The 14,093-nt window shown below is 44.0% G+C and overlaps 1 protein-coding gene across 1 annotated transcript in view; it reads left to right on the top strand.

Moving 5' to 3' along the window:
- ATF6B (activating transcription factor 6 beta) overlaps positions 1-14,093 on the top strand; it is a 65,434-nt gene that overhangs the window by 23,560 nt on the left and 27,781 nt on the right. Inside the window, 3 exon segments of the mRNA XM_089693393.1 lie at positions 694-867; positions 10,133-10,269; positions 12,569-12,754. Of these exon segments, the coding sequence (XP_089549519.1) occupies positions 694-867; positions 10,133-10,269; positions 12,569-12,754 (497 nt within the window).

Below are 14,093 nucleotides of genomic sequence, written 5' to 3'. Positions count from 1 at the left end.
TTACGCATATTCACAATTTTCCAATTGAAAAATGTTTAAATCTTGAGTGAATGTTGCGTAAATGTGTAAAGAGATTTATAAATAGATTCTTTGGGTTTTGGAGGGGAGCTGTAGAGGGGAGGAGGCTCATTTTGGTGAGGCATTGCTTTCTGTTTCCTCATAATGAAAGATTTGTCTATTCAGTCCTATGTGTGTGGATGAAGAATAAGTGAAGGTTTCGTGATGCATCAATATCTTCGCAAACTTGTAGTGCCACTCTAAGCACTCGCACACTGCAGTGGTGATCTTCAGCTCTGTCAGGTGCCGGCATCCAAACACACACATTACATGACTGTATTATAAAGAAGTTTAAGGACGCCGCACTCCTGTCAGTCAGAATAGTGAGATAATGGTGGAACAGCCTCGGCCCCTCGCTGGCTATGGCACCTGACGTGTTCTACGATTAAGCCCTGGGGGTGGGGTGAAACATGTCAGGGGACATGGCCAGAGAGGAGTCAAGGCTGAGGCAGTTCCACCGTTCCCTCACTATTCTAACTGACAGGAGTGCGGCATCCTTAGAGTTTTTCATATTAGCAACTTACAGTATGTACTACCCAGGAGGAAGAGACTTCTCGCATATGGATTAGTAGATGTTTGTGCCGCTTACATGAATGTTCTTTTGACCATATTACTCTGTTGTTCTCCAACTCTCAGCTACGGCTGGATGTCTCCCTAAATCCAACAGTTTCCTGTCTAAGAAACCGACATTACAACCCAGGCCTGCTCCAGGAACCAAACCAGCTCCTTCCCCAAGCTCTGCACCTCACGCCATCATCCTGCACCCGGTGACCAGCTCCCCTCCAGCAAAACACTCACCACCTCTCACAGGTACGCTCTTCCCTTTTTTTTTTTTTTTTGATTGTTGGCTTGTTGCACCTCATTTATTAAAGCTAAATTCCAGGCGCACTTACGTACACAGTTGTTTTACCTGCCAAAGTAGTTGTATAGCCAGTGTAGTGATTTGTACACATTTTTCCACACCCCACAGCTAGACTGGTAATACTTGTAATTTCTAAAAAGAAATATCATACTTAGCTAACCCGATAAGCAGTACTGCGATCTGCCTAGAAAGGTGTGTGTATTTCAAGACTCCCTGGGCAGATTTACAAATTCTTTGGCAGGTAAAACAACAAACCCATACGTATTCTGTGTGTTTACCTGTCAAGGTCACAGGTGTCAGACTAGGCAAGGTGACAATGTTTCTGTAAAGGGCACCCCCCCCCCAATCCTTACAGTCGCTTGCTTGCAGCCTCTTTTTTTGCAGCTGGCAATGAGGTCAGTTGTGTCAGTGATCCAGGGGAGTAGTGATGTCACTCTTTTGTCATATGACTATGCTCGAACGCAGCAATTGGCTGCTAGGCCTAGGCACCATCACATGCCCTCAATACCTGGACCTGCCTGACAGTGTTGCAAAAGAGCAAGGAGTTCTGAGGAAGCGCAGGTAAGGTACGTATAGTGGGGTCAAGGGATAACCTTTCCATAGAATGTCTGCTTTGATTGTGTAACATGCTCTACAAAATAAAAGCTTAATCCAGTTACTGTGAGCTATATATAGAGTAGGCTTCATCATCAAATATAGCTCATGGGTATATAATATAAAGGCACAAAAATATGGAAACACTACCTGATTTGCAGGTGTGAAAGTGAAAACATGTTTCGCGGTGAAAGCAGAAGTGATGTAACACTCTTGCTTCAGCTGTGTGATGAGACACCTAGCTAACCGATGGGAATCCTCACTTTTTTCATTCATTGCGTGCGCTACTATTAATACAGAGTCAAGTCAGAGCTTACTAAGCTTCTAAGAGGGCAAATTGTTGGTGCTGTTTAGCTGGTGCCTCTGTGACTGAAGTTGTCAATTTATTTGCTGTGTCGCGAGGTACAGCATCAGAGGTTATGACGGCATATACAATTTCTGGGAAAACGCCGTCTTATAAGCATAAGCGTGGTCCACATGGTCAACTGACCGAAAGAGATAAAAGGACATTGTGCAGGACTGTGACCTGGAATAAGAAATCAACTGCTGCAAAAGTGACTGCAGAGCTCAATCTCAGTCTTCACAAGACTGAGATTGAGGTGTGTGTGTATGATGTGTGTGTATCTCTCCTCACCGGCCTCTTTATTAGGTACACCTGTTCAATTGCTTGGCAACTCAAATTGCTAATCAGCCAATCACATGGCAGCAACTCAATGCATGTAAGCATGTGGACGTGGTGAAGACAAGTTGCTAAAGTTCAAACCGAGCATCAGAATGCAGAAGAAAGGGGATTTAAGTGACAGTATTTCAAAAACCTCTAATGTACTGGGATTTTCCCACACAACCATCTCTAGGGTTTACAGAGTGTTGTCCGAAAAAGAGAAAATATCCAGCGAGCGTCAGTTGTGTGGATGAAAATGCCTTGTTGATGTCAGAGGAGAATGGGCAGACTGGTTCAAGATGATAGAAAGGCAACAGTAACTCAGCCACTCGTTGCAACCAAGGTATGCAGAATACCATCTCAGAATGTCCAACACATCCAACCACACGGCCACGTTCTGTGAATGAGTGCCTACAAGTCCTGGCAGCCTTAGCAGCTGTGGGCTTGTAGTTTTCAGTGAACCACCATGGCGCTGTGGAGCCCCGTGGTAGTTCATTCAAGCTTCCTGTCAGAATATCTGCTTGCTCGTACATTCCGTACAGCAAGCACTTATTCTGACAGTCTGCAGGAGACCTGCATGGCATCAGTGATCTACTGATCGCTGGCGCAATGCTTTACAGGCTCCTTTGAACAAAAATAATAAATGCACATTTTTTTTTTTACCTGCAAAAAATGTGCATTTTATTATTTGTCCAAAAGGAGAACTTATCCTTTAAGAGCAGGAATGTTGCATGGAATGTTTATTTCCTGGGTATATAGACTATATGTGCAGTCTTTTGGGTATTTCATGTCTGTGGTGTCTCATTTTCCCAATGGCCAGCAGGTGTCACTGTTGCTCTTTAGATATATGTATGGTGCGGTGATGAGAATGATGTTTATTATCTACAATAATTCATTTTTCAGTTTTTCTGCAGTTTACAGCACCAATATATAATTTTATTAAAAAAATAATGTATGATAGCTGTCAATGTCATCTTTTGTAAGACGTGCAGGCTCTGTCTGTCATCCTTGTTATTGCTTAAAACCCAATTCAGTTTAACTTGGCAAAGAATATTCCAAGAATAGCAAAAAAAAAGTGTGCAAAGTCTTACAGCTGGTTTTCTTTAAAAAGCAGCCACATCCAGAGAAGGAAAGTCTGTCCCCTGCCTGCATATTGATAAGTGGGACTCTTGTACTCTGTTTGAAAGCAGTGGTCTCTCTGCAGAGGTCTGACACCCCTCCTGCTGAGTCAGAACTAGTGATCTTTAATCAGCAGGGTGCGTGAGCTTTGCTGATTGCAGGGTACAGGTTTGAATCAGTAAGGGGCATGTCAGACCTCTGCAGAGAGACCACAGCTTTTACATAGAGTACAGGGGTTCTACTCTGCAGCATGATAGTGGGGGGACAGGCTATTACTATTGAGGCTGTAGATAATTTAGAAAGAAAACAAACTGTAAGTGCCCATCCACACCCTACCTGCGCTAAAATCGCACAGGAAAGTGCTGTGTGTTCCTGTGCAATTCAACCTGCATGCTAGCGGCACTTCTTTTGCGATCTCCAGCTGGTTTCAATAAAATGTTAACTTGTGTGTGCTGCCCCTGGAATCACAACTATCACTCTGTCAGTTTTTCCTCTGAAACCTGGCAAATATATGACCGGTGTGGGAATCTTTACCATTGAAAGGCAAATTTGTCTTTTATTATTTTTGCATCAAAATTGAATAGAACAAAACATGAGAAATAATAATAATATATATAAGTAAATGAACATAAAAAATAGCACAGATGTAGTGATGAGCCATGGGGATAAGTGAAAATATTTCCATACAACAGCAAAATGGAAGGATCGACAACACAAAGTTACGAAAAAGCGTAATTTCCAGGGGGCATCCCCAGGTGAGATGTATGAAACCAAATGAGAAAACTCCGAACAACCACTTATATAAATCTGAGCTAAGAAAGAAGAGGGGAAAAAAAGGGGGAAGAAAAGAGAAAAACCAGTTGTAGAGGTAGTGAAAGATGAGAAGAGAGAGGGTTGGGAGACGGTAACGGCAAAAAGCAGAACCAAGGCGGCTCTCCATCAGTATCCACCGATCTTTACTATTTAATAGCGTGCAGCAACAGCCCTGAAAAAAGTCCTTTCTCCCAAAACGCTTTGGCTTGACTTGTCGTTATTCTCAATAAATGCCGCTTAACCAAACTTGCATTCTTTTGGATATCAGACGCTTCGACTTTCCTATTATTCCAAATAAAGTGTTGACACCCCAAACGCAGTGTGTTTGCACAAACCTGCCCGCACTGGATCGCATGGTGCTTTTTGTACCATGCAATCCAGTTACAGTGCGTTTTTTAAAAGTAGTGCATGCACTACTTTTTGGTTTGGTGCAGTGCAATTTGAGCCCATTGAAGGAATGGGCTTGAAATCACACTGCATAGAGCCGAATGTGAATTGCATAGGAACTCACAGCTTGTATTTGTGCAATCCAGCTCTGGGCATGGTGTGAACCAGTCCTTGATCTTTGCCCAGCTGTTTTGATGCACCTGGAATGTATTGAGCTGATTTAAACTAAAGTTCCATCTGGGTTTGTTCCAGTGAAGGGAACTCTTAAGACGTCAGCATACCAAGACACTTTGGACAATTTCATGTTCCCAACTTTGTGGGAATAGTTTGGGGATGGCCCCTTCCTGTTCCAACATGACTGCACACTAGTGCACAAAGCAAGGTCCATAAAGACATGGATGAGAGAGTTTGAGGTGGAGAAACTTGACTGGCCTGCACAGAGTCCTGACCTCAACCCCATAGAACACCTTTCGGATGAATTAGAGCGGAGACTGTGAGCCAGGCCTTCTCGTCCGACATCAGTGCCTGACCTCACAAATGTGCTTCTGGAAGAATGGTCAAACCTTCCCATAGACACCCTCCTAAACCTTGTGGACGGCCTTCCCAGAAGAGTTGAAGCTGTTATAGCTGCAAAGGGCGGGCCAACTCAATATTGAGCCCTACGGACTAAGACTGGGATGCCATTAAAGTTCATGTGCGTGTAAAGGCCAGCCGACCAATACTTTTGGCAATATAGTGGATATACATACACACAAGCATCAAAGTTTGACTCTGCTGTCCAGTTGGTCAGGCACCTCTTGTCTCCCTCAGCACTGCAAGTCTGTGTGATGAGAGGTGTGGCCATTACTTAGCTATGCCAGCACAAAGCACTGCAGTATCAGGGCATGATGCACATATCCTCAAAAATGAGTTATTTTGAATATTTTTGCTGTGAAAATCTTAAAAATCGTGACCTAGAGTAGTGGAGGACTGTAAAGAGAAAAAAAGAGGTGGAGGGTTCAGTTGAGTTTCAAACTTCCGATCCGATTTAAAAACAGTTGGACTGAAAATACTAGACATTTCTTTTGGCACCTAATTTGAAAAGCCTCAGCAACTGCAATTCCACTGCTTGTATTATATCTTCAAATCAGGGAGATGCATGACACTGCAAAAGATTGCTAAAATAATTGCAGTATATAGATATAGTTAACATATTTGTATGACGTATCTTATGTGTTTGGTTTCCTGGCCCCTTATTGCTAGAACAGGAAGGGTGTAGGCCGGCCAGGAGTCCTGGGTGCTTCCCAGCAATCACTGACTTGTTGTTTATGGCTGCTGTCTGCAGTCCCTGTGCTGCTCCTGGGTAGCCTGTACGTCCTGTAGAGATGTATTAGAGAGCTCTGTGAATCAGGCAAGGCCTCTGCTCCCCTGCCGGACATTCCTGCTACTAACAAACAAGCCCCTATGTATGAATGTGCTTTCCATACAATGATTTCATTGTTGGCAGGACATTATTATGTGTTGCTACCAAGACGCTTACTTCACTGATAGGCGGCTCCTGGCTACCCATGAGGATATCTGCTGCTCATCTTCATCATTGTTCTTAAAGCAAACCTGAGCTTGTCCCAAGCAACAGCTTCATTTTAATTGTGGATCCCACCATCAAAGTGTTATCTTCCATTCACTTTTCCACTGGTCTGTTTGTTTGCCTGAGGCAAACCTGTGTTAGATCAAAGTCAAAATGTGCATTAAATATACCATATCATTTCCTAATTGTTCCTGGAACTAAACTGTATCTGAGCACCACAAACTTAAACTTCCACGGGTGGAGCGCAACACAATTATTTATATTTTTTTTAGTTTTTTTACACAGTTTTATGAGTATGTGTACTAGTGTTGATGCACCACTTTATTAATTAATTTTTTATTAATATTATCTTTAGTAGTCAGCTTTTGTTTATATCACCATAGTAGCTCAGGAGTATTCAATTCTTAATTCTTTAAACTTCTATTTAATTAATTTTTTAATACTCAAAGCGAGCTCACCCATCCATCCATGTCTCCATGTTTTTATTTTGTTGAAAAATCACCCACCCCCCAAGCCAAAAAAATAGAGGGTACCGTGTGGGATTTTTAGAGCTCTTCCTCAGTATAAAAATATCTCCCTTTCATCTTTGATGAAATACTTTGTTTAAAAAAAAAAAAAAAAAATGGGCTAAATGCCCTTTTTACTGAATACCTGAACCTGTGTTCTTGATACTTCTGGACCAATCCTTCTCTTCTGCTTCCTTCCTGTAAGGGTTCTTCGCTGAGTGTCCACAATACTGCCTACATGACGTGGACACTTCTTATTAGATGGCTGCTGGTGGGGTCCATTCTGGATGATTTCATCACAGGGGGACAGTGGTCTTGGGTGCCATCGAGGCGCTGGATTAGCGGTCCCCAAACCGGCAGTGGTGAGGGACCTGGATAATGCACCTCAATCCCACAGGATACCCATAGCTTTTTGGTTGTGTGGAATATAAGGGATGTGGTACACCTAATATGGATGGCATCCATCCTTTTACTTAGTTTATCCTTGCAGTTTTCATATCATCCTGGCCATTGGCTGCCTCTGTTGTGTCTTGGTTTATCCCAAATTCTGCAGCATATATGGAAAAAAACATATCCGATCTCCCCAAGTGTTGCACCGTGTTCTTTACTGAATTATTTTTCCTATTATTCTTTTAGCTATAAATAGCGTCAGCTTTCTCTCATTTTTACAAACGTCTCGCCCTGTGCAGCCTTTTCACTCCACGGAGGATTGTCAGCTCCGCAGGCACAGTCTCTGTAGTTGCTTGCCATGTTTTTAAGCTGAGGGAATAGTCTGGCTTGGCCTGGAATCTGCTGTTTATACACAGATGTTCCTGTTTATTACATAGCTTATTAATTTAATAGCTGATTAGAATCGTTTGGCCACTCTGTGCTCCACGTGCCTTCAGCAATTGATCACGAGTTAGTGCATTGTTTAAAAGATATTCTTCATGTTTTCTGGGTGGGCCATTCTCTGGCCAGTTCATTGTCAAGACACCGGTGACATGCAAAAGACATGAAGGCTATGTATCTTATGACTTCTTAAAGTAGAATTCCAACTTAAAATGGATTGGTTTTCACTGTCTCCTTCCACCTCCTAACACCTATGCTAACTAACCTGTGCAAAAAAAGATGTGTGTACTTACCTATTTTCAGCTTGCTCTGGACTGGTCACATGATTTGGCCCCCTGTGTCAGCAAGGGAGAGGAGGGAGCGCCAAATATGGATGGGTCCAGGGAGCCTATGGGTAACGTCACCACTCCAGGTTTTACCAGCTGTTGAGCATTTTCCCCTCTACCCTACAGCCGGCACTGGCTGACATGGCATGATGTGAAAGGACTGGAGCACACTGCTAGGGAGATGAGGGAGCGCCAACAACGGATGGGCTCGGGGAGCCCACGCCAGGCTTTACCAGCCATTGTTGAACATTCTCTCCTCTACCATACAGTCAGCGCTCGCTGACAACAGATAATTTGATTAGACTGGAACAGGCTGCTGGGGAGTGTAGTGTGCGCTAACAATGGATGGGCCTTGGGAGCCTATGGGTAACGTCCATTCTCAAGGCTTTACCAGCCATTGTTGAACATTCTATCCTCTACCATACAGTCAGCGCTCGCTGACAACAGATAATTTGAATGGACTGGAGCAGGCTGCTGGGGAGTGTAGTGTGCGCCAGCAATGGATGGGCCTTGGGAGCCTATGGTTAACATCCATTCTCAAGGCTTTACCAGCCATTGGCGAGAATGCTCTCCACTCCCTTACAGCTGCTGTTGGCTGAGACGGGATAATGTGAATGGACTGGAGTGGGCTGAAAGCAAGTAAGTGTACACATCTTTTTTACACAGGTTAGGAGGGGGGAGGGGATGTTTTTAAGGCTACTTAGGTTTAAGCTGGAATTCCACTTTAAAGTGGATACACATGATATAGGGTTACATTTTTATATTCCAGTGTTTTTATTAAAAGATTGCAGAAGTACAAATCGAACAGTCAAACCAACAGCTTTGCACACAAAAAAGAACAATGGAACAGGAAGTCAGGTGTCTAGTCAAAGAGAAACAATCAGGCAAGTGCTATAGGCTCAGATATAAATCTTTTATAAATATTGAGAACGATAATAATCTACAGTAAGTAAGCAAAACACTAATCTAGCCCACAAGGGGACAGATAAGATAGGGACTTAATAATAATGACAAAAAAAGAACAACATGTCCATCAGTATATAAATTTATGTAGATAGTCATGCAGTGGGGAAGGAGCAAAAAGGGAAGGATGACTGGGGAAGAGGGGAAAGGGTAGGGGAGAAACCACTGTGTAGTAGTCTAGAGAACATGAGTGGACCCTGAGCCATAAAACGTCCCAAGGAACTCTACGGTCACTTTACATACTGTAGGAAAAAAGAAACAAAAGGAGACAGAGAGAAGAAAGAGAGAAAAGAGAAAATAGGGTTACACTTTTTAAAGTCTGTCTGTGTATGACCCCTATAAAGATAACCTGTATCCATGCAAAGCAGTGTTAACTTAATTGTGCTGCTTATAGTTACCTTCATTGCCTGTTAATCTGGTTGGAGCTTACACGGGGCTAATAACTCCATCCGAGCTCTCAGTCCTTTCAATTGGCTGGTCTGGAGTGCAGCATTGCAAACTGGAAGGAAGGGAATGATTAACATGCTTTCCCAATCTTCATTCCAATTAGTGAATGTAATGGCAGGGAGTCTCCTTTTAATCCCAACCAATTCATTGACCAATCAAAGAATAAATGGTGAGCGCAAGACAAAAAAGGATAAAGTAAAGCAGCTAGCACAATGTGGCAAACCCTCTGTCTCCACCAAAACAAAACACTATATTATCAATGTGCAGCACTAATAAAAATGTGTGTTCTAGTCAATGATGACCAATGTGATAGTAAAAGAGAAGGGAAACATCATAAAAAAAGAAATCGACAATAGTGAATACTCCAATGAAGAAACAAAATGGACGATATAATAAATGAAAATATATAAGTCCTCTAAATATCATAATAGTCCCAAAAATAGTGATGTGATCAAATCAACAAAATGTAGTGACCTCTGTGACTTCTGCACTGCACCTCCTCCATAATGCACTCACCAGAAGTAAGTAGCAAGCAGGCCCAGAACGGAATGACACTAAGGGGTGTTCCTGCTTGTTCCTCCTGCTGGTGACCCGGTTGAAGGTGGGATCTTTCCAGAAGCCAGTGATACACCAAATGAACAATCAAAAGTAGAGTAGCCAAGTCTCCATCTCCAGCCCACGTGAACCAAGGAAAGAGATTCCTCCTAGAGGGCAAGCTCATAAACCGAGCCTGGAGACAGTATCATATAGTGTAGTATGTTTTATTAAAAAAAAAAATAGCAACCACGTGGAGCATAAAATCATCAATGGATAAAAAACACTTGCAAAGATGGCCGCCGGAGCATCACGTGGACGCATCGGCGTAATGTCAGCATGTAGGCTCCTAACTAACGCGTTTCGTGCACACACACGTTCTCAAAGGGATCCACCTAATTAATTGACCAATGTTGTCATCTGTTATGTATATATAAGTTGACATTGTGTCTCTTGTTCCCTCAGCATCCTCCCCACCTGTGTTGGTGCCTCAGCTCCTGACCGTACACAATGGAGCGACTACAACATCACCCATTAAATCTGAAGCCAAAACCATTGTGCCTGCCCCGAGCACTGGCAAAAGCAGCCCCACTGAGGTGGACGTAAGTATTAGAGAGGGGAGATGATGAAAGTAAATTTCACACCGAGCAGGGTATTTGATTTCCAAAGCCATCTTCTCCACTTTTTTCCTGCATGGCATCATGTTCCTAAAACCCAGGAGCTAATTTTGAATATTCTGCAGCTTAAAGGTGCTTAGATTTGGTGGCTGCATTAGTTTGCTTTTTCAGGCTTAGACCATTTTCAGCAATTGCAGAAAGTACCTGGCCATCTGGCCAGAATCAGGCAATGTCCTGAGCGCTTATTTTATCTTCTGGAAGCTATTAATCCCTCCACCCCCTTTGTAACTGAGATGGAGAGAGAAAAACATGTTTGCTGTCCTGCCTGGGTTATAACTAGGGATGCACCAAGTACAAGTATTCGTGAAAATGTTCCCGATACATAAAACAGATGCTTTGCAGTGCTATTTGGGTCCATACGAAATGTACGGACGCAAATTGCACCGCAAAAAATAGGATCCAATTTGAACAGGAATGCAATTTCTGTGCAAATCGCATGCGGTTTCCACACTGCTCCTGTGTGAACCCAGGTGGGAAACCTCCTTGCACCGATCCCATACTGTCACCGAAGGAAAAGCTGGGGATTTAAAATCTCTGCAGCTTTCTCTCCTCTCAGTGCAAGGATGACAGTATGGGCTAGATGGCTTTTGATTGGTCAGCAGCGCCACATTTTGTATTGACACAAATCGCCCTGCAAAGTATCGGTACTTGGTATCGGCAAGTACTCGACCAAAAGTATCGGTACTTGTACTCCTGAATCAAAAAAGGGTATCAGTGCATCCCTAGTGATAACCATAGTTCCCTCTATAGATACAGTGGATAAATGAGTGTGGACGTGACGGGACATTAAACTTGGTATGTGCAGGATCACCAGTCACCAGGTGAAAATAACAGAAAAAGAAAACAAGACATTCATTGTTCAGGTTCATACAGTCAGGTCCATAAATATTGGGACATCGACACAATTCTTCAACTTGTACCAGAGTGATGGGAAGAGAAGAGTATGGAGAAGGAAAGGAACTGCTCATGATCCTAAGCATACCACCTCATCAGTGAAGCATGGTGGTGGTAGTGTCATGGCGTGGGCATGTATGGCTGCCAATGGAACTGGTTCTCTTGTATTTACTGATGATGTGACTGCTGACAAAAGCAGCCGGATGAATTCTGAAGTGTTTCGGGAATATTATCTGCTCATATTCAGCCAAATGCTTCAGAACTCATTGGACGCCGCTTCACAGTGCAGATGGACAATGACCCAAAGCATACTGCAAAAGCAACCAAAGAGTTTTTTAAGGGAAAGAAGTGGAATGTTATGCAATGGCCAAGTCAATCACCTGACCTGAATCCGATTGAGCATGCATTTCACTTGCTGAAGACAAAACTGAAGGGAAAATGTCCCAAGAATAAGCAGGAATTGAAGACAGTTGCAGTAGAGGCCTGGCAGAGCATCACCAGGGATGAAACCCAGCGTCTGGTGATGTCTATGCGTTCCAGACTTCAGGCTATAATTGACTGCAAAGGATTTGCAACCAAGTATTAAAAAGTGAAATTTTGATTTATGATTATTATTCTGTCCCATTACTTTTGGTCCCTTAACAAGTGGGAGGCACATATGCAAACTGTTGTAATTCCTACACCGTTCACCTGATTTGGATGTAAATGCCCTCAAATTAAAGCTGACCGTCTTCAGTTAAAGCACATCTTGTTCGTTTCATTTCAAATCCATTGTGGTGTATAGAGCCAAAAATGTTAGAATTGTGTCGATGTCCCAATATTTATGGACCTGACTGTAGATATCTTTGATAGATAGATATAAGATCTCTTTATCTTATTTTTTTCTTAGTTTGGTATAGAGAAGAGAACCCATGTTGGCTCCTTTTTTGCGATCTGTGTCCCATTGTGAATATTTTGCTTCATGACCTGTCCTGGAGAAGGGGGAAGAAATTAGTGAAAACCTCTCTAAATTGAGGATTGCCATCAGAACAAGTGTCCCCATTAAAAGTATTCCATATGTTGCAGTACTGGTGACACTAAAAGTTTGGATTTCTGATCACTTTGTCACTCCCTATCAGAACTGTTATTCGCAGCCTTTCTTTTGGAACAGATGACTTGAGGTTCTGGTCATATGCCATTAGTGTCTAGGGAATGGACAGACTGCACCCAGAATACTTTTTCTTTTTTTTTAACCATCTAATGGCTTCTCCACTGTATGTGGGCCGCTACTGGTGCAGGTTTATGATGAGTTTTGACAGTAATATAAGTGTAACTCCATTCTTCACTCCAGCCTAAACTCCTAAAGAGACAACAGCGTATGATCAAGAACAGAGAGTCAGCGTGCCAGTCTCGGAGGAAGAAGAAGGAGTATGTGCAGGGGTTGGAGGCCAGACTGCAAGAGACCGAGAGACAGCTGGAGAATGCTCGAAGGGAGAACAGAGAACTGCGGGAGACAGTGCAGCATCTAATGAGAGAGGTATTTTGAAAAGTTCTTTCTGCTCACAAATCACAATATTGTTGGATCTTGCTATGACTCAGAAAGCAACCCTGTCTCCCTGCCAAGGCATCATAGGCCACATGGTTCAAACCTCCAGTCACTACTACAGAGTCTATTACAATGAGATAATGCTTTTAAAGGCTGTAGGTTTTTTACCTTCAATGTGCAGCACCAACCCCCCCATTACTTGCCTGAGCCCAATTTCAATCCAGCGCTGTGCATGAGAGCAGAGGCTCTCCTGACTCTCTCCCTCCTCATTGGCTCAGAGACAACATTGGCTCCTGCTGCTGTCAATCTCAGCCGGTAGAGGGAGCATGGGGCAGGGCTATGGATACAGCAGGGCTCAGGAGGGAGCGCACACATAGCCAGCGGCTTCCTGTGAGGGCATTCCGCAGGGGGGAGGAGCCAGGAGTGCTGCCGGGGGACCCGAGAAGAGAAGGATCAGGTCTACTCTGTGCAAAACCTTTGCACAGAGCAGGTAAGTATGACATGTTTGTTATTTTTTAAAAAAAACTACCTTTTTACAACTCTGCTCCCCTCTCCGAGCAGGGCTCGGCAGCTCTGCTCCCCTCTCCGAGCAGGGCTCGGCAGCTCTGCTCCCCTCTCCGAGCAGGGCTCGGCAGCTCTGCTCCCCTCTCCGAGCAGGGCTCGGCAGCTCTGCTCCCCTCTCCGAGCAGGGCTCGGCAGCTCTGCTCCCCTCTCCGAGCAGGGCTCGGCAGCTCTGCTCCCCTCTCCGAGCAGGGCTCGGCAGCTCTGCTCCCCTCTCCGAGCAGGGCTCGGCAGCTCTGCTCCCCTCTCCGAGCAGGGCTCGGCAGCTCTGCTCCCCTCTCCGAGCAGGGGCTCGGCAGCTCTGCTCCCCTCTCCCCAGTAGGGGCTCGGCAGCTCTGCTCCCCTCTCCCCAGTAGGGGCTCGGCAGCTCTGCTCCCCTCTCCCCAGTAGGGGCTCGGCAGCTCTGCTCCCCTCTCCCCAGTAGGGACTCGACAACAGTAGGGACTCCCCAACAGTGACTTAGTTGCTTTGCTCCCCATCCCAGCAGTGTCTTAGCAGCCAACCACCTTTCTAATCTATAGACAGAACTCTGGGAGAAAAAGCAAAGTGCTGAATCCCAGTGTGAATGACCTCACTGTATCTCTTGAAGATGTAGTGCTCCACAGCGCCTGTTTTACTTCTAATATGTTGATCTCACTTCACTGGCATTTTTTTTTCTCACTTTGACATTGCAGCTCTCCAAGCTGCCAATAAAGCAGTTAATTGGAGCAAAGTATGAATAATGAAGAGTAGATATTTCACTTACCATTATAAATCGGTCCCTTTTACA

This window comes from Staurois parvus, unplaced genomic scaffold (genome assembly GCF_062004578.1).
Source record: "Staurois parvus isolate SC_StPar_1 unplaced genomic scaffold, SC_StPar_1.0 ptg000631l, whole genome shotgun sequence".
NCBI classification, from domain to species: Eukaryota; Metazoa; Chordata; class Amphibia; order Anura; family Ranidae; genus Staurois; species Staurois parvus.
Note: the sequence above shows the minus strand (reverse complement) of the source record. Positions and strands in the feature narration are given on the sequence as shown.